Source organism: Mycteria americana, chromosome 1 (genome assembly GCF_035582795.1).
Source record: "Mycteria americana isolate JAX WOST 10 ecotype Jacksonville Zoo and Gardens chromosome 1, USCA_MyAme_1.0, whole genome shotgun sequence".
Taxonomy (NCBI): Eukaryota; Metazoa; Chordata; class Aves; order Ciconiiformes; family Ciconiidae; genus Mycteria; species Mycteria americana.
The window spans coordinates 2480233-2505691 of record NC_134365.1 but is presented as its reverse complement, the minus strand read 5'-3'; the positions used below and the strand labels follow the sequence as shown (position 1 = coordinate 2505691).

Sequence of the window (25459 nt, the reverse complement as noted above, 5' to 3'; positions counted from 1 at the left end):
TTCAATCAATTATAGAGAGCTGCTGTAGGAACAAAATGCAAGAGCATTTAAAAATATGTTTATGTTTCCAACTTATTGCAGGAAAATGCTCCAATTTCTTTTCTGCTGTCTTCTAACGTAGATATCCTTGGCGCAGCACATTATTAAATGGATGGTGGGAATATTTAGGTAAGGCTGGTAGAAATTGGTCAATAAAACCATGCTTTCCGCTGACCCTTTTGGGACCTTTTGTGTGTTTTGCTGCAAATGGATTAGCACCATTTTTCTTGGGTGACTTTTATAAATTGGTTCTGGGCGAGATATGCAGGGTCACAAGACAGGGCAAAACCCTCACTTTCTTTATTCAGAGTTTCCTCTCCAATTGCTCACTGAATTTTCCTTAGCTAAGGAGGTCTGCGAAGGCAAACATCAGGATTTGTCCCATTTCCAGCGTTCACAAGCAGCTCTGCGTATCGCCAGCATCGGGAAGTGGGAAGGGACGTGCGTGTCGGTGGTGGCCACCTGGAACGGAGAGGAGAGGCTTAAAGATCGTGGTTTGAGGTTAGGGGAGAGATGAGAAGGGACCGTATATTTGTGTAAGTGCCTGATTGCAGCCCAGTTGGTGATGTTGCCATTTGAGTCTTCCCTATGACATGGAAATTCCAGGTATGGCTAAAAAACCTTCGTGTTGAAGGTTTCCCCCCCCAAAAAAAAGAGATTTTAAGCAAAAATAAATCGAGTGCCATAAGTGACATCTACTTTTAGGGGGTTATTAAATTACAATTTTAAAAACCCATTGGCAGAGTGTGCTGGGGATGCTTGGGGCTGGGTGCTGGTGCCCTGGGCAGGCAGGGATAGGGAAGCTGCAACGCTTCACGTCTAAATTGATGTATATTGGGACAGCTTAAGGCTCAAACAATTGAAGATCTGGAGCTCAGGACTAAGGTGTGTTGGCAGACGAAGGTAAATGAGTCTGGTAGCGCATGCCAAGCAAAGGTTTGCCCAAAGCACATCTATAAGTAATATTTTCATGAGCACTTGGGTCCACATTCATGTAACGCAGGGATAATGAGATTTCTGTGTCTCCTATACATCCTTCACATTTAAGTCAAACATGTCAGCAAAAGAAGATTGAATACATTGTAGTTACCGGGGCTACATTTTGGGTAACCACAGAATGACAGAAGTGGGTTTTCAGAATTGTGTCATTCAGAGTGATTATTATTTAATGTGTTTATTAACATGTCGATGAAATTTAGGTGCAGCTGTTAGGGAAACCCTTATTTTATGAAACTGTTGATGTTGGGTTTGTGTGAGACAGAATAATGGTTTGTTTTCAGTTCTTCTGATTTTGTTAGAAACAAACTATTTTTAAAAAGCGTCCGACATGGGTTCCATTTGCATTTCCCCAGAGCGTTTGTTGCTCTGCTGCATGGTTCAAATAAAGCGACAGAAGGAGCCATCAGGAGTTCTCACTGGGGGTAGGATAACCACTTATCCCCAAGAGGGACCCAATAGCACCCAAGGAGTCTTCAGATCTGAAGGAATTTTATTCAGGAGGACTTTGGGGAACACAAAAACACATTCTAGGTTCTTGGAGCAGATTAGGCATCGCTGAGAAGCTGGCTGAGAGCCCGGCCAGTGCGGGACTGTGCCCTAGTAATGAAATCACCCACCTGCCTGCCTAGCCCCGTGTCCCCCACTGGCATGGGGTAATGAGAAAGATTAAAAACAATCTGGCAAGCTGCAATTCCATCATATTGACGCTTATGGGCTTTTTTCTCCTTTCTTTCCTCATCTTTCAGAAAGCCGGCTTGACCAGGGGTGTTTCCCGCAGCAGTGATGTCTACCCAATATAATCTTAACGCAGCAGAGCTTCCTTGTGGTCATTCTCACATTTTCTGTCATACTGATGTTATGCAGAAAAAATGTGCCTTATATTCTCTTGTATTACTTCCTGTGAATTTTAAAATTCAGTATCACTTATGACAAGCGCAGATTGGGCCAGTATCTTCTGAAAGCTCTAATAAACATGTGGCAGCAAATTAGAATTACATGGCTGAATGACTTACTGCCCTCAGCCATCTGCTCTGTCCCTTCAATGGTTGTTGCTGGAAAGGTGAGGATATCTGATCCACTTGTGAATCAGTTGCTGAAAACCTCTAGTTTTCATGACATTTTCAAGCAGACATCCCTGATCTCAGTTTACCTTAATATATGATGTGGAGTGCTATGAAGCTTTAGGAGAAGATTCACTGGTGGGTGAGATATCCCTAGATCATGCTATCAAGTGGAGTGGAGTAGGTGGCTTGGTCATCTAACTTTAACCCATCACCTCATCTCTCTGAGCTCCTGAAGATTTTGAGATCTGCACTCTTACGTGCCATTGGTGGGAGCAGGACACTTGGCTCCCCAGAAGATCAGAGCTGTCGTATATCCTGTGTTGAAGGTTGTCAGATTTGTGTCCTCCTGCTCACTCCTCTTCAGCCCCTGAACTTTTAAGAGATGATTTTTTAATCTGGCCCCATGGCTTGGACAGCAGGCATATTTGTATGGCAAACGTGGTGCTGTAAAGATGTTGTCTACGCTTTGACTCTTTTCTAGAAGTAGAAATTTGGGGAATGTAAGAGCTACCATAAGAAGACTTACCCAGTCTTCCCTTCCATCATGGGAATGGTCAGCAAGAACTGCTGCTGGAGCCTGCTGTAAAAAATAAATAAATAAAATAGGCTGCGGGAAATCTTCCCTATTCATTAGGCTTCATCATGGTCTCTGATAGTTCAGCTCGATCCCTGAACGCTGCGTGCAATATCCTTTCCAAATCACATTAGGTCCGACAGCTCTGGATTGCCTTGATAGATGTGTAAACGGTCAGCCCCGTTGTGAATGCCGCCGAAACCCGTGCCTCCCCGATACCTCCCGTCGCCGAATCTAATCATGCGCTCCCGTGATTCTACGCTCTCATTACGCGTCGAATAAAAACTATTTGCTTGCTTCGGTTTTGAATTGCCAGTAATTAATTTAGAGTCCAGCGAGGTGTGAAAATAGGTTTGATATTTTCCCTCTAGGCTGGATTTAGAAGCACAGTGCTGAGGCACCTCTTGGGTCATGAAGTCCCGATCTCTGCCATCAGATGCTCAGCAGCACATAATCTGCTTTTCATAAACATATTAAGTCTGTCTTCAAAGCAGCCAGGCTTTCATTCCCCATAGCTCCTGTTGAAGGGTACGTAGAGTTATATTGCTTTAGTGCTTTACTATTCTTCTCATTCCAAGCAATAATAATACTCAAGGCTGTTTATCAGTGCCTGCTCATGCAGGCTGCTGAGTTTGGTCCACCTGAACTTCGCCGTCTCTCCCTTGGGGCTGCAGTGGTGTAGGTAACTTGGAGTCGTCTGCAAATGCATCTGCTCAGAGCTACTCGGCCTTTCTGCAGCTCAGTAAGGAGTAAATTAAACAGCACGAGATTTGATGCAGAGGCTTAGGCCAATCTTCTTCAATTGCAAATGGGACATTTTCAGTGGCAATACTTTTGGCTGTCTCTTGGCCAGTTTTTGATCCAAAACTTTGCGTCTTGCTCTGGGACTTACTTTTAGTAATTTTTTCTTAAGGAGTGGACCAACTAAACCTTTTCAGAGGCCTGTATTTATTTAGCAGAAAGATGAGCTGTCTTTCAAAGGACTCAGGCTTATTATAAGCCATTTCCGACTTCCTGGTCACAAAGTGTGGTCTTAGCAACCATGGTTTGGAAGGACTTCCAGATTCAGTAGTAAGGAATGCTTTATTTTTGTGATAACTGAATTACTCAGGATCACTTTGAGCACTTATCCTCAGCTACTGTTGTACCTGGAGGTCTGTCAGAAAACACTTTGCGCCTTTGAATTCCTCAAGCTGAAGGTGTGTCGGTGAGTGAGATGACTCATGGGTGAATGGGAAGCAGGAGCGAGGAAGAGCTTTATCTGGCATGGGGTGATGGATGTGCTATGCACGTTCTCCTTCTGCCTTTGCTGCCGTCCTGCCTTTTCTCCTTCTGCCTTCTGCCTTTGCTGTTGATCTGCTTGAGGGAAGGAAGGCTCTAGAGAGGGACCTGGACAGGCTGGATCAATGGGCCGAGGTGAATTGTATGAGGTTTAACAAGGCTCAGCGCAAGGTCCTGCACTTGGGTCACAGCAACCCCATGCAACGCTGCAGGCTTGGGGAAGAGTGGCTGGAAAGCTGCCTGGTGGAAAAGGACCTGGGGGTGTTGGTTGACAGCCAGCTGAGTATGAGCCAGCAGTGTGCCCAGGTGGCCAAGAAAGCCAACAGCATCCTGGCTTGTATCAAAAACAGTGTGGCCAGCAGGACTAAGGAAGTGATCGTGCCCCTGTACTCGGCACTGGTGAGGCCGCACCTCGAATGCTGTCTTCAGTTTTGGGCCCCCCACTCCAAGAAAGACATTGAGGGGCTGGAGCGTGTCCAGAGAAGGGCAACGGAGCTGGGGAAGGGTCTGGAGCACAAGGCTGATGGGGAGCGGCTGAGGGAGCTGGGGTTGTTCAGCCTGGAGAAAAGGAGGCTGAGGGGAGACCTCATCGCTCTCTACAACTGCCTGAAAGGAGGCTGTAGAGAGGTGGGGTCGGTCTCTTCTCCCAGGTAACAAGGGATAGGACAAGAGGAAATGGCCTCAAGTTGCACCGGGGGAGGTTTAGACTGGATATTAGGAAATTTTACTTCACTGAAAGGGTTGTCCAGCACTGGAACAGGCTGCCCAGGGAAGTGGTGGAGTCCCCATCCCTGGAGGTATTTAAAAGCCATTTGGGTGAGGTGCTTATGGACATGGTGTAGTGGTGGACTTGGCAGTGTTAGGTTTATGGTTGGACTTGATGATCTTAAAGGTCTTTTCCAACCTTAATGATTCTGTGATTCTATGGTTGTGCAGCACTTCATAGGCTTTGCTGTCTACACTGAACCAGCTCTCTGCTCACCCTCTTCACAGCTTGAAGACAAATACGAGAGTGAGGAAGGACATTTAGATTAGACATGGCACCCCCTAATCGTGGACAATAAGACTGTATGGGCAGGGCAACAGAAGTCTTTGCTGTATGACTTGCGCTACTTGATTCAATTCATGGTTGTCCATCAAGATGCTAAATTAACACAGGGCATAGGCGTTCTCAGGCTGTCTGAAAAGTGGCGGTGGAATCATTTTTTACATATGTGTTACTGTGTCGTCCACCATCAAGAGTAGCCTTCACTGCAGAAAGCCAATCATGAGAACGTCTTTGCAGCCCGTGATGGCCACACTGGTGGGTTTTAGGAGCAGAAGTCTTGCACTAGAAAAACGTTTCATCCCCGGTGCCATCCAGGTCTGATCTTCCAGGTTTTGGCTTCTCTTGACATGGAAGTTGCAAAATTTGCCGACGTAGGTGTGGGGTTGGTTGCTTGAAAAACAGAGCTTGGCCTGACTGCTCTCACAGTTGGACATGTCAGGAAAATTCCCTCCCTTTTTCAGACAGGGTGTTCTGTAGCAACAGGCAGTGATTCTGCTAAGAGAAGAAAGCTTGTGAATACAGTTTGGCCAAAAAAAAAAAAAAATTCTCAAGGGTATTTAGTTGGTTCTTCACTTGGGGGGAGTTAAGGAAATTCCTTTTGGAGAGATTATATAGCCACATTCATCAGCCTGCTTTGTGCTGCTTGAGTGGAAGATGCATAAATACGGATTGACCCTGTGTTGCAGTAATGCATCTCCCCTTTTAAGCACTTCATATTTAAAACGACTCTTCGCTTTCCAGAAATTCCCATATTTTTTGCCCGGTGGCAGTCCCAAAATGTCTCAACAGCTTCCTGCTCTGTACAAACTCCAAATGGGATGACCGTCCTGTTTCTTCAACACTTTCACTGCCTCGGCACATCCGATGCATGTTCCCCATCAGGCCCAGCCACAGCTTTTTCTGGATAAGAAGAAAAATGTTTCTCCTACATAGGAATGAAACAAAAAACCAAGCAAGCAGTGACTGAGTAGTAGCCTGGTAGTAACGGAGCTACTTTAATTTGCTCCTTCTACGTGGAACTGAATCAAATCTGCTGCCGTTAATTGCAATAACGTCTTGACGTTGGAGACAAATTTCTCCTCCGCTCTCTTTGCATTCAAAGCACTACTGCCAGAGGCAGAAAGATGGCACGAGCGATCTTGAGTGCCACCTGGCTTCCCGATAAAGCTTGCATTTCATCTGGTTCGCTTGTCGGCAATATCGCTCCTCTTAGCAGCACGGCATTGCCAGAGAGATCTTGCAAATATGACAACATTCAAGAGACAAATTATCTCCATTCGGAGTTAATTTCTGTTTCCCAGCAGGGCTCCACTGTGACCCTGCTGGGTTTGGAAATGCTGCTGTTTGGTTAATAGATGAATGTTTTGTGGATGACTGTATCTGTGCTCTGTTGGTGCCAAGTTTGGCTTCCTCTGCTCCCTCTCCTTCTCACTTGCAGCCAACATTGCGAGGCCTAAATGGATTTATTCACAGGACAATAACTTGACTGTCATTAGCATGGGGAAAATAATGTATGAGCAAGCGATAAAACAAAATGCTCATTCTCTGCCATCCATAACTGCCTGGGAGGTCTCTTAAAGATGTACTGTAGGGAGCCATCTGCTCGGAAGGGGAGATGGGACTGTCAGGAAATGATACACAAGTTAGAGATGGGAAGGGAAGATCTATAGTATCATCCAGACCATTTGCTGAGCAGGACTGCTCATTACTGCTCTGCCCGCTCTGGCTGGGAATTGAACAATGGCATCTCCGCTGTTATTAGACATCTCTTGTAATGATCTGACCCAGTGGGTCTTTCATTTCCTAATTTGATTTTTTTTTCCCCTTCTCCTAGAACGTGATTTGGGAGAAAAGACAACTTCTTTTTCACTGCCCTTTTGCTGTACTTTGGAAGCGGGATTTTCCGGTTGCGCAGGGCTCTGCGTTTCTTTGCTACGACGGAATTCCTGACTTATAAGCAGATGGTTGCTAAACTGCTGAGTAGTTCATTTAGTTCTTTTTGCTCCTTGCCGGGAGCTCAAAGGAGCAGAAATATTCATCACGTAGCGTGGGAAACTGTGAAGTGCAACAGAATACTTTTTTGCTTCGAGTTTGGTTTGGTTTTTTGGATTAACGTAGAGGTCTGTAGGCAGACCATGATAAAATACCATAGCAGCATAGTTGGGGTCTTGTCAGCCCGTGTATTGTGGTTGTGAAATGGGGAGAGGACAAAGTTGGATGAAGTAAGGGTTCCCCTGACGTGTAATTCAGGGTCTATCTCTAGGAGTGTTCCTCAACACATGACATTTGATTTTACAGTGCCGGGCAAACAGTGCAGCTGGCTCCTAACACAAGTATTTGTTGCAGAGCTTGGCCCCCATCCAGACCTTGTTTTCTGTTGAAAGGTGTTAGATGGAGCTCTAGGAGAGGTTTTCTTTTTCCATCCCTCTCTATGTGAATAGAATGGTGAAAGTCACTTTGGCGGTAGCTGTGCCCCGTCTATGAGATTCTCTGCAAACGTCCAAGTGATCCCATTTCCACACTGTTTTAAGCTGGTGTGGCCAACCTTTCCTACTGGAGATGGCCAATCTGAAAGGGAAAGTGCCCCGCAGGCTAACGGCATTTTCCAAATTCATCACTGCTTCCCCAGAAAGTGCAGCAGGTGAATACGGCTTTCTCGGTTTCCATCCTCACACCGTGGCTCACGCTTGGAAGCATCCTGTTTCAGAAATGGTCCCACAGTTGGACCTGTCATCAGGTGGGGTCTGAGTCAAGAAGAGGCAAGTAGCTTTGTTCAAGCAGGAGAAAAGAGTGTTTTAATAGCGTTTAAATTTTGCACCCAGCCCATGAGTCTCATTGTAATTGCTACTTGTCTTTGCAAGAATCAAAGGCTGGTGGTGTCTGTTCTCCCATCTCCTGAGCAGAAAAGTTTGTCAGACCTGAATCTCCAGAGGTTTTCAGTGGTCACTCAGTTTTGATTAATGCAATGTTAATACAAGCTGTCGGATACTTGGAGAGAGCAGCTCACAATCTCTATGCATGAGGGATTTCAAAATAATCCTTTGGGGACATCCAGGGACAGAACTGTGATCTCTTTAGTCTTCGATGTGTGGAACACAAGGCTTAATTTATTGAATAAATCACAAGTGATACCATCACGTGCAACGTATGAGTTTTCTCCTCTCTCTGCTTTTTGGGCAGAGCGCTTAACGCTACCTCTTCCCTGTTGGGCTGGCGCTGGACTGCAGTGCTGTGCGAGGGCACCCTGAGTTGCCCTTAAATTGGTCAACTCGAACCCTGCTCGTACCACAAGAGTAGATGCAGAAGAGTAAACAAAGGGAATAAATGAAACTGTAGAGCTTTTAATTCCTCTGCTTCCTTTTGCAGGAGAAGAGCCAATCGATCCTCTTGTAGTTTCCAATTTAGGAAGCTCTGCATAATGCCAAGGGTTTTATAAAATTCAGATTTCACAAGACTAAGGATATTTGGATTCAGTTTGTGTGTGTAGATGTATACGTGTGTGAATTTTCACCTCGAGTACGTTGCCTCTCATTTCCTAGTGGCTTTGCTTTTTGCTTACTAAGTCATGCCTGGGAGGAGGAGCAGGGGAAGCTGTTCTGAGAAGACCTCAGCGCTACTAAGGTTATGTCTGGAGGTGGTTGGAAGGCATTTTCTTGCTGATTTGTATTGTGATTTGTCCATACCAGCACAGTATTTGTTTGAAATCCTTTGGAAGCAAAGGAAATTGGAGCTGGGGAGTCCAACGTCTCTCTTGTCCTGGAGAGTCTAGTGGTTAGAGCATTGGCCTGTGCAATAAGACATCCAAGTTCAAGTCCTTCTGCTGACTGAATGGTCTAGCAGAAAAATTTCTCTCCTTTCTATTGGTGTCCTAACCACTGAGGCAGGCAGAGATCAGTTTTGTCTCTAAATAGCATTTCAACACAGGTCTGTTCTAATGGAATTGTGGAAAAGGTCTTGATTTTGCCCATTCTATTGGGGACAACCTAAATTAGAAACATCAGAAGGTGCTGTGAAACCAAATTGTCATTCCCTGGCCTCTCCTGTGTATTGGGGTGTAAATTCCCCTTATAATTTTTTTTTCCCCTTTAAAATTAAGATCAACCTTAGCCCTGTGGAATCCAATAGCTCCAACGTGAGGGCAGCTCTCTGGGAGCTGGTGGCTGTTGATGTGGCCCATCAATCGTAGCTGTCGATGGTAACGTTCAGCCCGGCATGCACAGGGCTGTACTACGTGTGGCAACAAGTAAAGAATGTAGTAAGGTTTTTAGCAAAAATATACTACAAAAAGTACTACATTCAACAAAATGAATGTAGTAAGGGTTTTAGCAAAAATACAGCTGCTGAGTTGCAGAAATCCATCTCAAGTTAGTCGCTGGTAGGTGACCTTTAAAGGTATTTTGGAATATTTAAGATTTCTCTTCTTTACTCTCTAGTTCCCGCATTTAGAAAAGGATCATGTACAGATGAACCCCAAACTATTATTTAGGGAAAAAAGGCTTTTTTAACTAGTTGAGGGTGCTTAAACAAGGCTGAGTTGGTCTACTGTTTTTCACAACTGCCTCTGGAAAAAGGAAACATATACCGTCCCTGTGATTTAACTGCATTTTCATCTGTGCTGGCTTATAAATCAAGCCACGGAAAACAATACAATAAATTTAACTGCCAATTTTAATATACTTTTGGATGTCTCAGTAGGAATTGAATCCATTGCATGTAGCTAGCTGGACCCTCTTGTAGGGCCTTTACGCTGTCCTCATGTTTCCTGAGGATTGCTTTGGAAAATACAGAGTTCTTAATCACATTAATTATAGCTGAGTTAATGAAGAGTGAGACAGAAAGGTGAATTGCAGTTCTCTAAGGTGAGATTTGAGTGACCTGTGTCTTTCAGGATCCACCCTATATTGGGTGTTACCTTCTAGAAACCCACTAGTGACATTGGTCTTATCACTCTTCATTGGAATTTAACCCTGCAAATGAGACTTTTAGACACTTGTTCCAAAAAATAACAAATGGTCTTGTAATTTCACTGAAATGGCCTCTTTCTGATTCCCAGAACCCAGAAGCTCACCCTGGGTTAGCTCTTAGAGCTCAGCCTGGGTTAACTGTTAAGCCTTTACGTGTGGTTCACGTATTTATTTGGCCATTTTGCTTCTGGTGATCTTTTGCATTTTCATTCATTCTTGCTGGATTTAGATCATAGTTACAGTCTTGGTGTTGGTGTCCACATGGACAGCGTAAATCCAGGGGCACAACATCGTCTTCTTTTAGGGACTCAGTCCTGCTAAGCCGTTCTCCCATCTCTTATTTCCAGTTGCTTTTGTTTCTGCGTCAGCCAGCTGCCCTCGCTGTGGTCACTGTGTCTTTCCAGGAGCATCTCTCCTCCCCGTAGGGCATGCGTATGCCCTCTCTCTAGCAATAAATTTTTAATAGGTAAGTATGCTTTAAATGCTGGGGCTCCAAGACTGAAGACAATAGAGCTCGGAGCACATAGAGTATTCATAAAAATAATATAGATGGGTCTTATTCTCCAAACTGGGCTAGCCATATGAAAACATTTATTAAAGCCATATGAAAACATTTATTAAAAAAGGAGGTTCACTCTGCTTCCAAAATTGATGGCCTGCTTCTGAGCGTCATTAATTTCATGGTCCACGTTCCATTCGTATCGTGTTGCAGCTGCTAATGATGTTCTAGAGCAGATATTACAACGGAGAAGGAAACCCACCACTCAGTACATGGGAAATAAATCATCACCTTGCCGTGAGTTTACCTGTAATTGGGAGAGTCGTGTAAAATCCTAAGAAGAGCCACTTCTGGGAATATTCAGGGGGGGCTGAAAATGTCAGGGACGAGCTTTTCAGCTCCTGCAGTACAAACCGTGCTTGAAATAACTGGATGTTATTCCTTTTCATTGCAGCCTTGCACAAATGTATATTGATTAATAAAGGAAGAGCGTGGCCTCTGCCTGGCACTTTTGAGTGATAAACAGTTATGCAGCAGTAAAGAGGGTATATTAAAGGGTAAGAGCTAATGACTTTTCTTGTGTATGTAACGCATTAAAACCAGCATGAAGCTACAGCTATTTTATCATGCTGCTAATGTCCCTGACAACATTCTCTTGGTGAGAGTGAATGAATGGAAATCCATTTAGAGAAGTAAATTAAAATACCTTAAAAAATGCCTTTAATAATAGCTACAGAACTCAGCAGGATCAGAGAAGTGAGAGATACAAAAGACCTATTAAGTTATCCAGTCCATCTCCCTGCCAAGGCAGCGGTATTCCTTATTATGCAGTTACTACTGTATCATTCAGTGGAGATTTAAATGTCTCAGGTGCCAGTGCCTCTGATGGGAGAGTAATCTAAAGGCTGGAAGATTGGACTGTCACAAACTTTCCCCTGTGTGCCACCTAATTTGTCCTTCCCTGCTCGTCTCCTGCACCGCACACGTGGATGTGCAATGGGAATAAATGGAGCAAAATCCTTCTCCGAGTGTTAACTTTTGTACGTCCTGCTTTTTAAGCTTGTGACGGTGCTGAGTTAGCAGCCTGCTTGGTATCGGGGATGTGTGTTTGTTTGAAGGCTGTCGAAAGACATCTCCTCGAGCAGATACTTCTAGTCCCGTGGCTGTGATTTCCAGCAGCGTGTTTTCGGAGGGGAGAACCACCTTGGCAGGGGATGCTCAGCGGCTTCTGCTGGTGGTCCATCTCCAGCAGGATGGACCCGCTGAATCCCATCCCTTTTTTGGTACGCTGGCAAGCTCCTGGGCGCTAGCTAAGAGTTGATGTGCTGACAATTCCCATTTTCTGGGGAACTGGGGAGATTTGAGTAGTCATGGTGTGTTTTGGGGGGACAGATTTGCATTGCTAGTTCTGGAGAAGAAAATGCCACTGCTTTTAGATATTTCTGTGTCAGAGCTCCTGGGACGGCAAGGTGGTTTTGTTTGGCTAGTTGTTTTTAAGCGTACCTTGGGCACCTTTTGCCATGGAATGTATTTGAGCTCAAAATCAGAATAAATGCATCTGATCTCCAGTATAATCAGCCGTAGAATTTCGCCCAGTTATTTCTGCATCAAGTCCGTAACTCTGGTTTGAATGTAGCTTATCTTTCCGAAAAGAACCTGTGCTTGATTCAGAGCCTTGCAGAGATGGCGGATCCAGCACACGCAAGCTGTTCGTGTGGTTAATTACCTTCACTGTTAAAAAACATGTAGCTAATTTCTGCTCTGGTATGATCCAGCTTCAGCTCCCATCTGCTGGATCTTGTTAAGGCTGGCTTAGAAGGCTTAAATAAAATAAATAAGGAGCTTGAAAAATATTCTAATGTCATAGGCATTCAGGAGGTCAAAAAGAAAAGTTTTTTTTTTCCTTTTTGTATGCAAATGTTTGAACAGAAGTGTCATGATAACGATCAAGGCCAGTTCATCCGGGCTACGTAGACCAGGTGGTTGAGCAGAGCATTTCTCATTGGAAAAAGCTTTTCATATGGGGTTACCTAGTCACATCGTTCTGTCTTGATGGTGGCAAAATCGGTTTCTGGTGGGACAAGTGAGCTGTAGTCTCGTACGCGAGTGAGCATCAGTCTACAGTGGTCACTAAGGATAGTGAAGAAGAGCTGAATTGCAACCCAGATGTTAAGTCCATGTCCTACACGACGTGAGAAAGCATGAAGGTAGATGTTGGCCGATTCTGACCTGCGATGCTGTAAGAAGGGACTTAGTTTAATCAGAAATTTGGGGAAATCATTCTAAGAAAACTTTTCCTTGCTGTGAAGCGCAGTCTGGAGCACGAGCCTGTCTCAAATTTGGACAAAGACTATGTTAAAAAATCCCATCCAGCCGTACCCACGGTCCTTGTGCCTCCTCTCCCATCTTCCCCGGCTTTGGGATTTGGCCTCACGTACTGCACAAAAGGCACATGTGCTTTTAGACTCTACGGGCTTTTGTTCAAATTGCAGAGCCGATGACTATCACTTACCTTTTTTTTAAATCGTTGCAGAGCGTAGTTTGAAAATACTCGTGGCGGACTCCTCTTTCTGTGCTTTAAATAGTTGTGATTGATTGCGCACTTACTGGACTTCAGCAGGGTTGGCCACGGTTAATGTTAACGCTGTGTATAATAGAGCCTTGTGTGTTCAAATCATGGACTCTGTGGAATCCTAAATAATGAATATAGTGTTTAGAAGAAGAAAACAGTTCTGCATGGTCAAAGGTAATACAGTAATAAGCAGATTTTACGGTACATGTTCTCCATTTAAAAAAAAAAAACGTACATTTTGCTTTTCATCAATATTCTAGTTCACTGGAGCAAGTGTTTTCTGGATCACACCGTGCCAGGTAAATAAGAGCTATCCAAGACCCTGTTTGTGCCCTCCTTTAGCTGCTGCAGCATCACGTTTAAAGGTGAGAGAGAAATACAGCGTATCCTGAGCTCCCGTTCACATCTGTGGGGATGAAGGCACTCAGGACCTCTCAGAATAAAGCCCACAAAAAGAAAAATATCACCTGCAGTGAAACAGCCAGAGTTACAGTTTAAAAAAAAAAAAAAATCCCTCGGAGTTAGGAGCATTTGAGAAGCAAAGTTGTAGTAGGATGTAGTATAACCATAGTAACGGGCAGGATTCTGCAGAACTGATACTGGAATAATGAATTTTGCTGAAAAAAAGTGCTGTATGAGAAAAGCAGGCTATCAGATTTTGAGACGGTAAAAAGAGTTTTTGCATTTAAACACGTATTTGAATTGATACATACTAAAAACTCCAGCCCTTTAGAAACCCTGGCTGTACCACGGAAGAAAACAAATTGAAAAGCCCCCTTATCGCTCCGTGTGAAATAACCACTAATCAGTAAACCAGACAATTTAGGCTATCATCTTTCCTCTGTTAGCTAAAAAAAAAAAAAAAAAAAAACAAAACAAACCAAAACATTTTAGTTGGATCAGGGTTGGTTTATTTTTTTCTGTTTTAGTGGGGGTAACCACAGTGCTGATACACTGAAACAGGGGTGCAGGTTGGCTCCGCATGGCAATGATGGAGCCGGGGCAGCACCCAGCTCTCCTGCCCAACCCGTGCCCGCTCCCCCAGCCACAGGACTTATGTTGGCTATTTTTTAGACATCAAGTAGGCTTAAGCAGCCCGTTTATCGCAATATTGGGGGAAAGCTGGGTCCCCAGCTCCTGGTTTTCAGTTTTGAATGATTTCCATCTCTACCTCTGCTCTACTAACATGTAATTATCATCTAATGAGATGAGAGAATAGTTATTTCAGTGGCATCGCAAGATATTTGTTAAACTGCTGGAATTTGGGCAAAGGGAGTAAATGCATTTGTGGTTTTTATCTCCGTCTCCCATTGCCCTTCAAGGCGCTGATGGCACTTGATATTTATCAGCTCACAAGAGCCTGTCCAGGTATTTAAGCAGCTCGACTGGTAAAGCAGAGCACCAGTAAAGCAAAGCACATGCTGGGAGAGCGCTGCAGAGCTCCGTTTCACCCGCCTGCCGAGTAACAAACCGTTATTAATTGACAGCAGAATAACTAAATTGCAACTGGCAGCCTAACGCTGCGGAGCATCGCGGGTCAGAGCGCGGGGGGAGGCGGGATGGCGGGTGGAGGCTCGGGCTGGGGAGGCAGCTCGGGCAGGGTGGCTTTCCTGTTTTGGAGCTGATTGCCTTGGGTGTCATTTTGGTGAAGCTCCCGCGGCTGCTGAAACCTCGTTAGTCTCTGTAAATGTCCTAATAAAATTAATCAGAATATTAATGAATCATAGAATCATAGAATAGAACAGCCCGGGTTGGAAGGGACCTGAAAAGGTCCTCTGGTCCAACCTCTCGTGGGAAGGGGAGCCGAGATGAGATTATCCAGCACCCTCTCCAGTCACATCTTGAAACCCTCCAGCAACGGGGACTCTACCACGTCCCTGGGGAGGTTGTTCCGGCAAATGATTGTTCTCACTGTAAAAAACGTCTTTCTTATGTCAAGATGAAACCTCTCCCGGTGCAACTTGCACCCACTGACCCTTGTCTTCTCCATGTGGCTCCTTGTGAAGAGAGAGCCTCTGTCCTCTTTGTAGCCACGTTTTCAGTACTGGATAATGTCGTCATAAAATTAACCCCAGATGCTGGATCCCAGACCCCAGATCCTATATGGTATTGGGGAAATCACACATTTTTATGCAGAATTCTGCATGCCAGGCCAATATCTAAGGGCACATCGAGCTCAGTCCTCTCTCCACAACCCCATTATCTCTTCTTTCATCCAGTGGCATTATGCTGGTGTGATACCCAACGGCAGCGATGCTGAGCCAGGCTTCAAAAGTTTCCATCCCCTTCGCACTCCCGTGGGCATTGCCGTGCCGAGGGAAACGCTGGGCAACCTCTGGCTCCGTTTCAGGCCAAGCAGCTTCCAACCTGGAAGCAGATGAGATGGAGCCACTGAGCAGAAAGGCAGAAAAAAAAAATCAAACAGCATATCCCAGGTGCCCTGGGACTGGTGGGAGCATTTTGCCTAAACCTCCTCTGTTATTTGAACATTTGGGTTGGGCACAGCACGGGCGGCAGTTTGGCAGCTGCCTGCGAAGAGGTTTGGAGAGGTGGGATGGGAACGGCCAACGCTGCAATATGGAGAGTGGGCCCAGAGGGGAATGAGGAAGAGTGAAGGTTTGGTATAAGAAAAGAAGCTGAAATGGATCTTTGCTGGATGCTGTTTCCTTGGGATCTTAGTTAAACAGGGGGACTTCCCCGGCATGCGGCTTTCCCCAGTGCATGCCGTGGGGCAGGGACGGCACCGGGACTGCGCTGGGGCTCCTGAGCCAGAGCGTCCCTCCAAGACCCTGGGTTATGGCTTTGCGAGATGCTTGAGCCCAACAGTGAGATGCCGGGAGATCACCCCATGCTTTGCTGGTGTTCAGATGGATCCAGAGTCGGCTTTCGCCGTGTGTCCGTCAGCTTCGTTGCCTCCATCCCAACCTCTGCAAGTTCATTTCTGCAACTCATCGCGGAGTGAGGAATCAGCCTAACACCCACAGGTACTACAAGAAAGCAATGCCAGCCTTCCCAGCGGGCCAGGAGACACTCCACCGTCTCCTAACCCACAACCACCCAGTTTCTAAGTGCAGGCCCCAGCTCTGCACCCCGCCTGCATGGGAGGAACCGCAGCAATTCGCGGGGAAGTTTGTTACTGTAATGGATGATGACAAAGCACACAGCACCCGAGACGGGTGAGGCTGCATCGAATGGAACAAATCTGTATGGATGGTGCGTTCCTGCCGGGGCCGGCGAAGGCTTCCTCCTCTGACATGGTGATTTATATATTTGCGGCTCTTCCCTGAAGAGTAGTGCCCCAGCATGGGTCATTACTGCTGAGCCCTCTGCTGAATGCACCTTCTCGGTGCTGGGAAAGGATGAATAATGCTTTGGAAAGGAAGATGCTGTGAATTTTAGCATTTGGGGGGGCAGCTGAGAAGCTGTAATTAAAAAACAACAAGAAAATGCACGAATAAATGTTGCACGTCAAGGTGTCAGTGTGAGACGTAACCACCGGTGTCCTTTGGAAACGGTCCCAAACCCGGAGCTGTGGGTCAGCACTGAGCTTGAAGAGGCTTGAAAATCATTTGTCTCTCCTGTCCTGCCTTTAATTACAGCTGTGCTCCGTATAGCGCTTTTTAAATCATAGGATGTCAGCTATACTCCAGCTTAAAAATTAGATTAGGCTTTATTTATCTTTTCCTTTAAGGCAGCCGCGTCCTGCACTTATCTGGTGCCTTCCAGTGCCAAGGCATCTCGAGGAGATTTGTAAGTGATGGGCAATAATATATTAATAATCGACAACCTTTCCAGTGCCAAGGTCTCTTCCTCCATCTGCTGTGTTTTCAAGAGCCCGTCACGTGGCGAAGACATCCCTGCCCAGGTACCTTCCCACCTTTGCCTTCTTCCCCCGAGAAAAAGGAACCAAGGGAACAGGCATGGGAGAAGCTGTGATTTCTGCAAAAAAAATAAATATTCAGGGTGGAGATCATTCCCCTAATCTAAGTGCTCCTCGCCAAGAAGTTAGAGAAAACAAAATGACAGATTGAAAACCTGAAGGTTTGTGTGGGCTTGACCTGTTGTTTTGAACTTCTTCCGCGTGTCGGGGAATTGTTGGGGAGCCAGCTTTATTGTACTGAAACTGCATTTTAAGGGACGCTTGAAAACATACCTCCAGCTGCATCATTGTACTTCGAGTGCCCTCTTGCTGCAGAGGAATTGAGTCCTTTTAAAAACTGAGGTGGGGTTGCACAAGACAATAATCCCAAAGGGATGACTGGGATGATACCTCTGGGTCTGCTTATTCTCCGTCACTCTGGGCCGGTGGAAGCCCTACGGTCGGAGCGTAAATTATACCTGCCCTGGAGCTGCTTTACGTTACCTGAAGCTTCAGCACAACTGAGAATAAGGACCATATCAAGGAGTAATGATAAATGTTTGCAAAATAAATTAAAGATAGAACCTGTTGTGTTAATAACGAGTGGCGCTGCTCTGTTTTATCCTGTTACCTCGGCAGTAGCTAATGGACAGGAGGTCGTAAGAAGGAATTTCTTTTTATTTTTAGTAGCCTTAAGACGCTTTTAAAACCTTCACCCCCATGGGCTGTAGGAGTAATGCATCATACCCTCGGCGTGCTGTTAGGATTCAGCACCATGCAACGTTTTCAGGTGCGAGGAGATGAATATTGTTCTGTGGACGAGTTTCCTTGTTAGCGTGGGGTTTTTTTAAAAGGCTTCATTGAAGCGGCTTGCCATAAAATTATGCTTTGATCATATCCATTTGCTCTTAATGAATCCAGATGGGTTAGAGGCAACTGGATTGTAACTCTGATAATACATGCGCTGCCTTTCATTTTCTCACGCGGAGTTTCAGAAGATCCTGCGCTGGCCCAGCTAACGAATCCAGCTACATTAACGTGGCCTAATGCATCCTTATACATAGCGTCCCTGGAGACACATGCAGATGTGTCAGGACTGCTTTGGAAAAGGTTAAAATGTTACAGAAAAATAGCCATTACGTATCTGGGACTGTCTTCTTTCATATGGTAATGGACTTTTTTCTTTTATTTTTTTTTTAAATCATGCAAGTAGCTTTGTATTTCCTTTAAATCAAAAGATCTTATTCTAAAATCAAGATATTGGCAGGAGCTTAGCTGTGATTTTAATGTTATTGTAGAGAGGAGGAAGGAAGTGGGAGAAACTACGTAGAAACCAGCAATATCTTCTCTTTTAGCATACAGTCTTTGGATTTTTAAGTTGTTTGCTCAAATGTTGAGTTACGTAAAGAGAGAGAAATGGGGCAGATCGAGACCAGGTTTGATTCCTCTTCGTGCGGTTGCGCATCCAACCCATGAAGTTTGCTATCCAACAAGGATGCTTGGAAGGACAGATCCTTCCCCTGGTAAGCTAAGAGAGATCAGTTAACAGCATGGGTCTGCTGAAAATCCCACCCACCTCTCACCAGTGAAACACCAGTGGAAAATGAAAAGTATGATTATCCGTGCAAAGAGGAGGAAAATTGCTTTGGTCTTCCAGGTTGCTACATGAGTTAGGAAGGATTTTAGGTTTTTTTCTTCCCTATGTATAAATGTTAACTTTAATGCCTCACCCTTAAGGATCAGGATCAGCCCCCAGAAGGAGACTTGGATTTGGCTTGAAGCCGAACTTCTGTATTTTCCATTTGTGCAGTCAGAGATGTTCTCGTGGCTCACGTCAGCAGGTTGGAGAGTGGCTTTCTCCTCTGCTGACAGACAAACACTGGCCATGGGAGCACCTTTAAGCCATCTAGGTGCAAAGTGAAGCACCTCTACTTAACCCCCTTGCACTGATTGTGGTTGTTGGTGCTTGAAGGTTGAAGGACAGCAGCTCCTTCAGCAGCCCAAGTGCACTGAAGGTGTGATTATGCCCTACCTCTAGCCCAGTGGATCTAATGGATCTAATTTCCCCAAATTACTAGATAATTTTCCCACCGCATTTACCAGCCCAGCATACGTGGTTTTGAGTTTACTCTCAAGGGAAAGGTGCCAGATCGCTCTCCCATTTGGTGGACTTGGTAGCGTTAGGTTTACAGTTGGACTTGATGATCTTAAAGGTCTTTTCCAACCTATACGATTCTGTGATTCTCTGATTTTAGTGGCATTTGGGTGGCTTTTTATCCCCACCAGCAGGCGAGCAGGGATAGCAAAGAGCCTGGGCAACATCTGAATCCTGCAGCTAATGAGCTGTGCTCACACCTCGGAGCCCATCCGTATGAAAACGGCATCCGTGAGTGCTGCAGCCTCTCTACGCAGTTGTCTGCTTCATTTGCTTGCGATGACTCTGGGTTGCAAGTCCTTTAGGGTTGGTTGTTCTCTTCCATGTGCATCAAGCCCAGGGTGGGATTGAATATTTATTAAAACACAGATACTTGTAATAACAGGAGAAGCAGCATAAACAAGAGCATCTGAGAGGCAGCTATGCCAGACTACATTTTTGTTTGGACAAAATAATCCCAAATTGTTGCTAATTACAATATGAAAGATCAGTTAATTCCTGTGATTTGCTTAAGAGCAAGCTTAATAAGATACAAGAGCAACCAAAGAGAAGGTTTGATTTTTTCCTCCCAAGTACAGTTGCGAGCCAAGGACGTATCGGGAGCAGCCCAGGCGGTGACTAAGCCTTCGCTGAAACCCCCACAAGCTAAGGAGTCATGTGTGCTCTGAATGAGGATGAGGGTTGCAGATGCTTTTTTACCAAATCAGGGACAGGTAGCAGAGCAGAATCAATTCCTGTCACTCAGGGCTTGCTCTGGAGGAGCAGGATTATGGATCAGAGGCGATGCTGCCGCACTTTAATCTGGAAATCAATAGAGGGACGGAAGTTGGGCTTGTGGGGATATGGCAGAGACGATGATTTGGGGTTTGATGAGATTTTGCTCTGCAAACAACTGAGTCACCAACTCTTCTTCACGTTCTGATTAACACAGAGAAAGGGCTAAATTCAGCCTTGATGCAGCTCTCTCAAAGTCCCTGGGGTCCACCCGTATAATTGGAGCCCAGAATTTCTCAAACGAACCAGGGCTTCCAAATGCTTCAGTCTCCTTCTTTGCCTTTGCACATAGCTCAGGGATAACCTTTCACTCTACCGAGCCTAATATTAATTCAATTTATATCAACCGGGGACTTTGATAACCTCCCTTCTGTCTTGTTTGTAGCAACCAAATTAAATACAGCAGGCAATGTTATAAATACAAACCGCACCAAGTCACCTTGGGGTGCCTCAGAAATTCCAAAATCCATAAGGGGCTCTTTAAAGCTCGGACGTTATCGGATATGACGGTACCTCCTTCTGCAGGCTGTCCAAACTTGCTCATCTGTAGGATGTGGAGCGGCATTTTCAGTTTGCAGATTTACCCTGTTGTTCCTATGATCGTAATACACTGCTTGGGGTACGAAAAGGATTGCAATGTGCTGCTTAAACCTCAGCCGCCGGCAGAAAGCTTGTGCCCTACACATGCAATTTGTATGAATGGGAGCAGTGGGTGAAATCCCTGGTCTTTAGGATAGTCTGCAATCTGTGAGTCCAGAATTATTGGTCAGGTTGAAAAGCTCAGGGTTTGCAAGTCCAAGCAGAGCTCAGTGAAGCTGCGGGTACCTGGTTCCTCTAAAAACCACACTTTTGCGTTTTGAGGTTTCATCTAGTGAAGGAAAGACCTGGTGAGCTCCGCTGGTCCTCAGCCACCGGAAAAAAATCCAAACTCTTTCAGGCCTGATATTCAAACCCCTAAGCGACTTCCGTCGCTTGCACGGTTTCTGCTTTTTCCTCGTTCGTTCTGTTTTACGTCACTCGGTGGCATGGGCTGCTCCAGCATCTGCTCGGCGTCGGGGAGCATCAGCTGTACAGTTGCGTCTGTGATGCTAATTAACAAAACAGGAGAAGGCTGAAATTAAGATTCACGCTGAACCTGCTATTCATACTTGTGCTTTTCTTTCTTTTCCAGAGCACGGTGATTGTGGAGAAGACTATTCAAGACCTGATGAACCTGATGCACGACTTGAGCGCTTATTCGGATCAGTTCCTCAACATGGTGTGTGTGAAACTCCAGGAGTACAAGGACACCTGCACCCTTGCCTACAGGTACAGGAAGGCTTGGAAACCGATGTATGCTGGAGATACGGCTCGTGGGCTTTTGCTATTTTGACATGAGTAGGAAGGAGTTACTTCTAGAAATCATCCCTGCTGGGATGGTCAAGGGTATTTCTTTCTAGGTGGGGAAAAAACCTGAAATAGTGATCATTGGCACATGAAGAAGCTTGGTTTCCCAGGGACTTTGTTCACATCACACTGTGGTTTAGGCTCTTTAAAGGTGGATGGGAGTGGCAGCAGCGCTTAGAAACCACACGGCTTTTCTCTTAATGCGGCAAAAGGTGTCCTCAGGTTGGCGATGGAGAGTATAAGTATCTTTAACATAAATCCCTGTATATAGCTATTGCTTTCTCGTAAAGCAAGTCAGGTCCTTCCATTTGAGTGTTCCCAAGAGATCCAGCTATATTTTAATTAATTATATTGAGATTTGGGTGTTCAGATCTCGTGGCAATGTAGGAATTAGTAACCACAGCACCATATAAATACACGCACACTGGCTTTTGTGAAACTTTCCCCAAACCTTTCCATAAACTTATTCTTACAAGGGGTCGTCAAATGCTCTATCCTGAGCCGTCTTTGTTTATCAGTGTTTTTGAGTGATCTGCGATCTGCCTCCCCAGCCACGCCGTGGAAGCTGAATGCAGCATGGTCCTACTGGGCACGGGATTATCACGCCCTATCTTTATCAATGATCTGGAGAAGGGGATCGAGTGCACCCTCAGTAAGTTTGCAGATGACACCAAGTTGGGCGGGAGTGTTGATCTGCTGGAGGGTAGGAAGGCTCTGCAGAGGGACCTGGACAGGCTGGATCAATGGGCCGAGGTCAACTGTATGAGGTTCAACAAGGCCAAGTGCAAGGTCCTGCACTTGGGTCACAACAACCCCATGCAACGCTGCAGGCTTGGGGAAGAGTGGCTGGAAAGCTGCCAGGCAGAGAAGGACCTGGGGGTGTTGGTTGACAGCGCCTAAATATGAGCCAGCAGCGTGCCCAGGCGGCCAAGAAGGCCAACAGCATCCTGGCTTGTATCAGAAATAGCGTGGCCAGCAGGACTAGGGCAGTGATCGTGCCCCTGTACTCGGCACTGGTGAGGCTGCACCTCGAATCCTGTGTTCAGTTTTGGGCCCCCCACTCCAAGAGAGACATTGAGGGGCTGGAGCGTGTCCAGAGAAGGGCAACGGAGCTGGGGAAGGGTCTGGAGCACAAGGCTGATGGGGAGCGGCTGAGGGACCTGGCGTTGTTTAGCCTGGAGAAAAGGAGGCTGAGGGGAGACCTCATCGCTCTCTACAACGGCCTGAAAGGAGGGTGTAGAGAGGTGGGGTCGGTCTCTTCTCCCAGGTAACAAGTGATAGGACAAGAGGAAATGGCCTCAAGTTGTGCCAGGGGAGGTTTAGACTGGATATTAGGAAAAATTTCTTCACTGAAAGGGTTGTCAAGCATTGGAACAGGCTGCCCAGGGAAGTGGTGGAGTCACCATCCCTGGAGGAGTTCAAAAAACGTGTAGACGTGGCACTTGGGGACATGGCTTAGTAGGCATGGAGATGTTGGGTCGACGGTTGGACTAGATGATCCTAGGGGTTTTTTCCAACCTTAATGATTCTATGATTCTGTGATTCTATGCCGGGATGCAGGGTTTAAGACCTTCGGGTACTTGCTTTGTCATAGATTTCCTGGTAACCGTCAATAAGTAACTTATTCTCTGTACATCCCAGTTGCCCATCTGTAAAATGGCCCTCCCTGGAGAGGGGGGCCAGGAGCGTGCCCCACGCCGCAGGGATAAATACTTGCATTGAAAGACACTAAAGATGCTGCGGCAACATGGGCTATAATAGCTGCTATACATAATCTCCTTTAATGGCTAATTGAGGCTGGCAATAGCAGGGGAAGCTGAAAAAGCCCCTTGTGTTTTCTGACCAAGAGCATTAAGAAATTATTTCCTACTGCCTGATCTCATTCAGGAGAAGCTTCATCTGGCGAGCGGCTGCGTACGGGCTCATTATTATTATTAATAACACCAACAATAGCAGTGAGCACATATGTGGGCTAAACTTCGTCAGAGCGCTCGTGTAAATTGGTAGCTGCGCGTGTGCCGTTGTCCAAAATGCTCATATTTTATACGAAACTTCACTGACTTGAGCCAGACAATAGATGTAATTTCTTTGGCTTGAACTTAAAGGTCCTTCCTTCCTTCCTTTGCTGATACCGTTCCTGGCTTTGGCACCTGCTGAGGAGTAATTAGGACAGCCCTAATTTGGCAATATCCTGATTACAGCGGGAGGAAAAACAGGAAGCGTTCTAGTTTTGCTGCTAGCAAATGACTGACTGAAATAGAAATCTATATACATTTCAAATGATGCAGAGGAATATAGCAGCTACCCGGCTTTCCCGGGGCGAGCGGTTCGATCCGTGGGGACGTTATGCCCTCTGCAGGGATCTCGCGTCGGTACGGCTCCGCGCAGCCTTGCCCTTTGGGCCAGGGTTTTCCCTGGGGGTTTGAGATGGCTAAATCCTCATGTTGATAAAGTTAGGGGAGGAAGGATCATTTATAGCTGCTTAAAATCCGAATACACTCCCTAGAGCTGTGTATTAATACGGTCAGGCGAAGCTATCGAAGCAAGGGAGCGTGTGTCTGATCTTGAGATGTCAAGACAGGGAGAAGTTGGGAGGCCAGAGAGATGGTTTATGCAAGGTTTGCACATGGCATTCGTGCGTTCCCCATGTGCGTGCGTTTCCTGAAGGGGAATATGCGCAAACGTGGATGAAATGTATTCAGATACAGGCTCCTCAAAGCAAGACTGTTTTATTCAGAGTCCTTTGCAGAACAGATAGCTCTGTCAGGCCGTCAGCGCTAAGAAATGCACAGCTGAGATTTTTCATGTTTGATTTCCATTTGGCTCTGGTTTTCTAGTGAATGCGAAAAAAACCTGACGGGGCTGGATATGAATGGATTGGACATTTAATATAAGTAGCAACTATGGATTTTCTTGTTTTAATTGATGACGAATTTCGGAAGTATATTTAATCTGATCTAGGTGAGATCTCTTCTGCAAATTACGTGTTTGTAAGAAGTGCAATGTCCGTTTGACACAAACTGTTTACGAATGTGAGTTACGTTTTCTGACTAGTTTATGAGGGGTTGGGGATTAAAATGAAAACAAAAATGGGAGACAGAGCCACAGAAACCTCCTGCTGTGTTGGCAGTGCTTTTCTTAAGTCTTGTCCAGCCCACGTCTAGCTGCTTCTTCAGCAAATTTCGATGAAAGCAGCTCTACTCATGAGTTAAGCCAGTATAATTAAGCTATTTTTACGAGGCTTTGGGAAATACTGAAAGGCCATAGAAGGAATCACAGGGACGGGGAAAAACCTGACCAGTTCAGGGTAGCTACCCTTAACATGACTTTTTTTTTTAGTCTCTTGCCAACAGCCTTCTCGGACAAACTTTGCTGTCCTGAGCGCTAAAACCAATCTCTTTCCATGTCTTTCTACAGAAGTTGGCTCCATATTTAGTTATGTTCACGTTGAAGTTGCGCATTATTATTTTGTTGTCCAAGTTTAAGCTCTATCCTGTGCGTCTACCTCCTCCTTATGAATCTTCATCCTCTCTCCCTTGAACAACCATCCTCTTGCACGGTTTTCAACCTATCTGAAGAGGCTGAGTAAAGGCACCAGTCACCCAAATGACTCTCTTTAGTCTGTAAAAAGAGATGGACATCTCCAAAGAGTGATTCGCCTTAATTAAAATGTGCCTCCACTCTCTGGAGGTGCCCAGCTCTCTCCATCGGCTGTGAAGGCAGCTTATGGTGACCAGCCTCCTGGCTGAACTGTCTCGGCTGGATCTGTAAAATTGGGTGGGTTAAAACTGGGCCTAAATCTCTCCAAATGATGGAGGGAAAAAAAAAAAAAATCACAGTTCCTGCTTTCCAGCCAGGCAAAGTAAAACTAAGTCCCTTTTTATCGATAAGGAAATGAGAAGCAGATTAATTCATCCAAGGTGTGGGGTCTGCGGTCAAACAGGATTTCTCGCGTCCCCAGGAAATACTCTTACCACTCAGTTTACTACTTCTTATTGGCATCTTCCCCTTCTTACATTAACTTTTTGGGTTTTAAGTTGTCTTTTTGACTCTTTTTGGGCAGGGGTCTGTCTCCCTCAGAGCGTTAGGTATCTGGCACGTGCTGAGCACGCTGGTTTTAAACTCTTAGCAGCGCGAGCAGTGCTCAGCATGGAAATACCATCTCGACCCTGGGAAGAGAAAAAAATTATTCAAAAATACGTTTGGCACAAGGCAACAGAGCCCAATTAGCCCCTGTGGCCCCCA

General features: G+C 45.6%; 1 protein-coding gene across 1 annotated transcript in view; it reads left to right on the top strand.

Annotated features, from left to right (window-relative positions):
• Nucleotides 1–25459, top strand: part of EXOC4 (exocyst complex component 4) — a 558486-nt gene that overhangs the window by 317996 nt on the left and 215031 nt on the right. The window contains exon 12 of the mRNA XM_075515833.1: nucleotides 21000–21136. Coding sequence (XP_075371948.1) covers nucleotides 21000–21136 — 137 coding nt within the window. The remainder of the gene's footprint in view (nucleotides 1–20999; nucleotides 21137–25459) is intronic.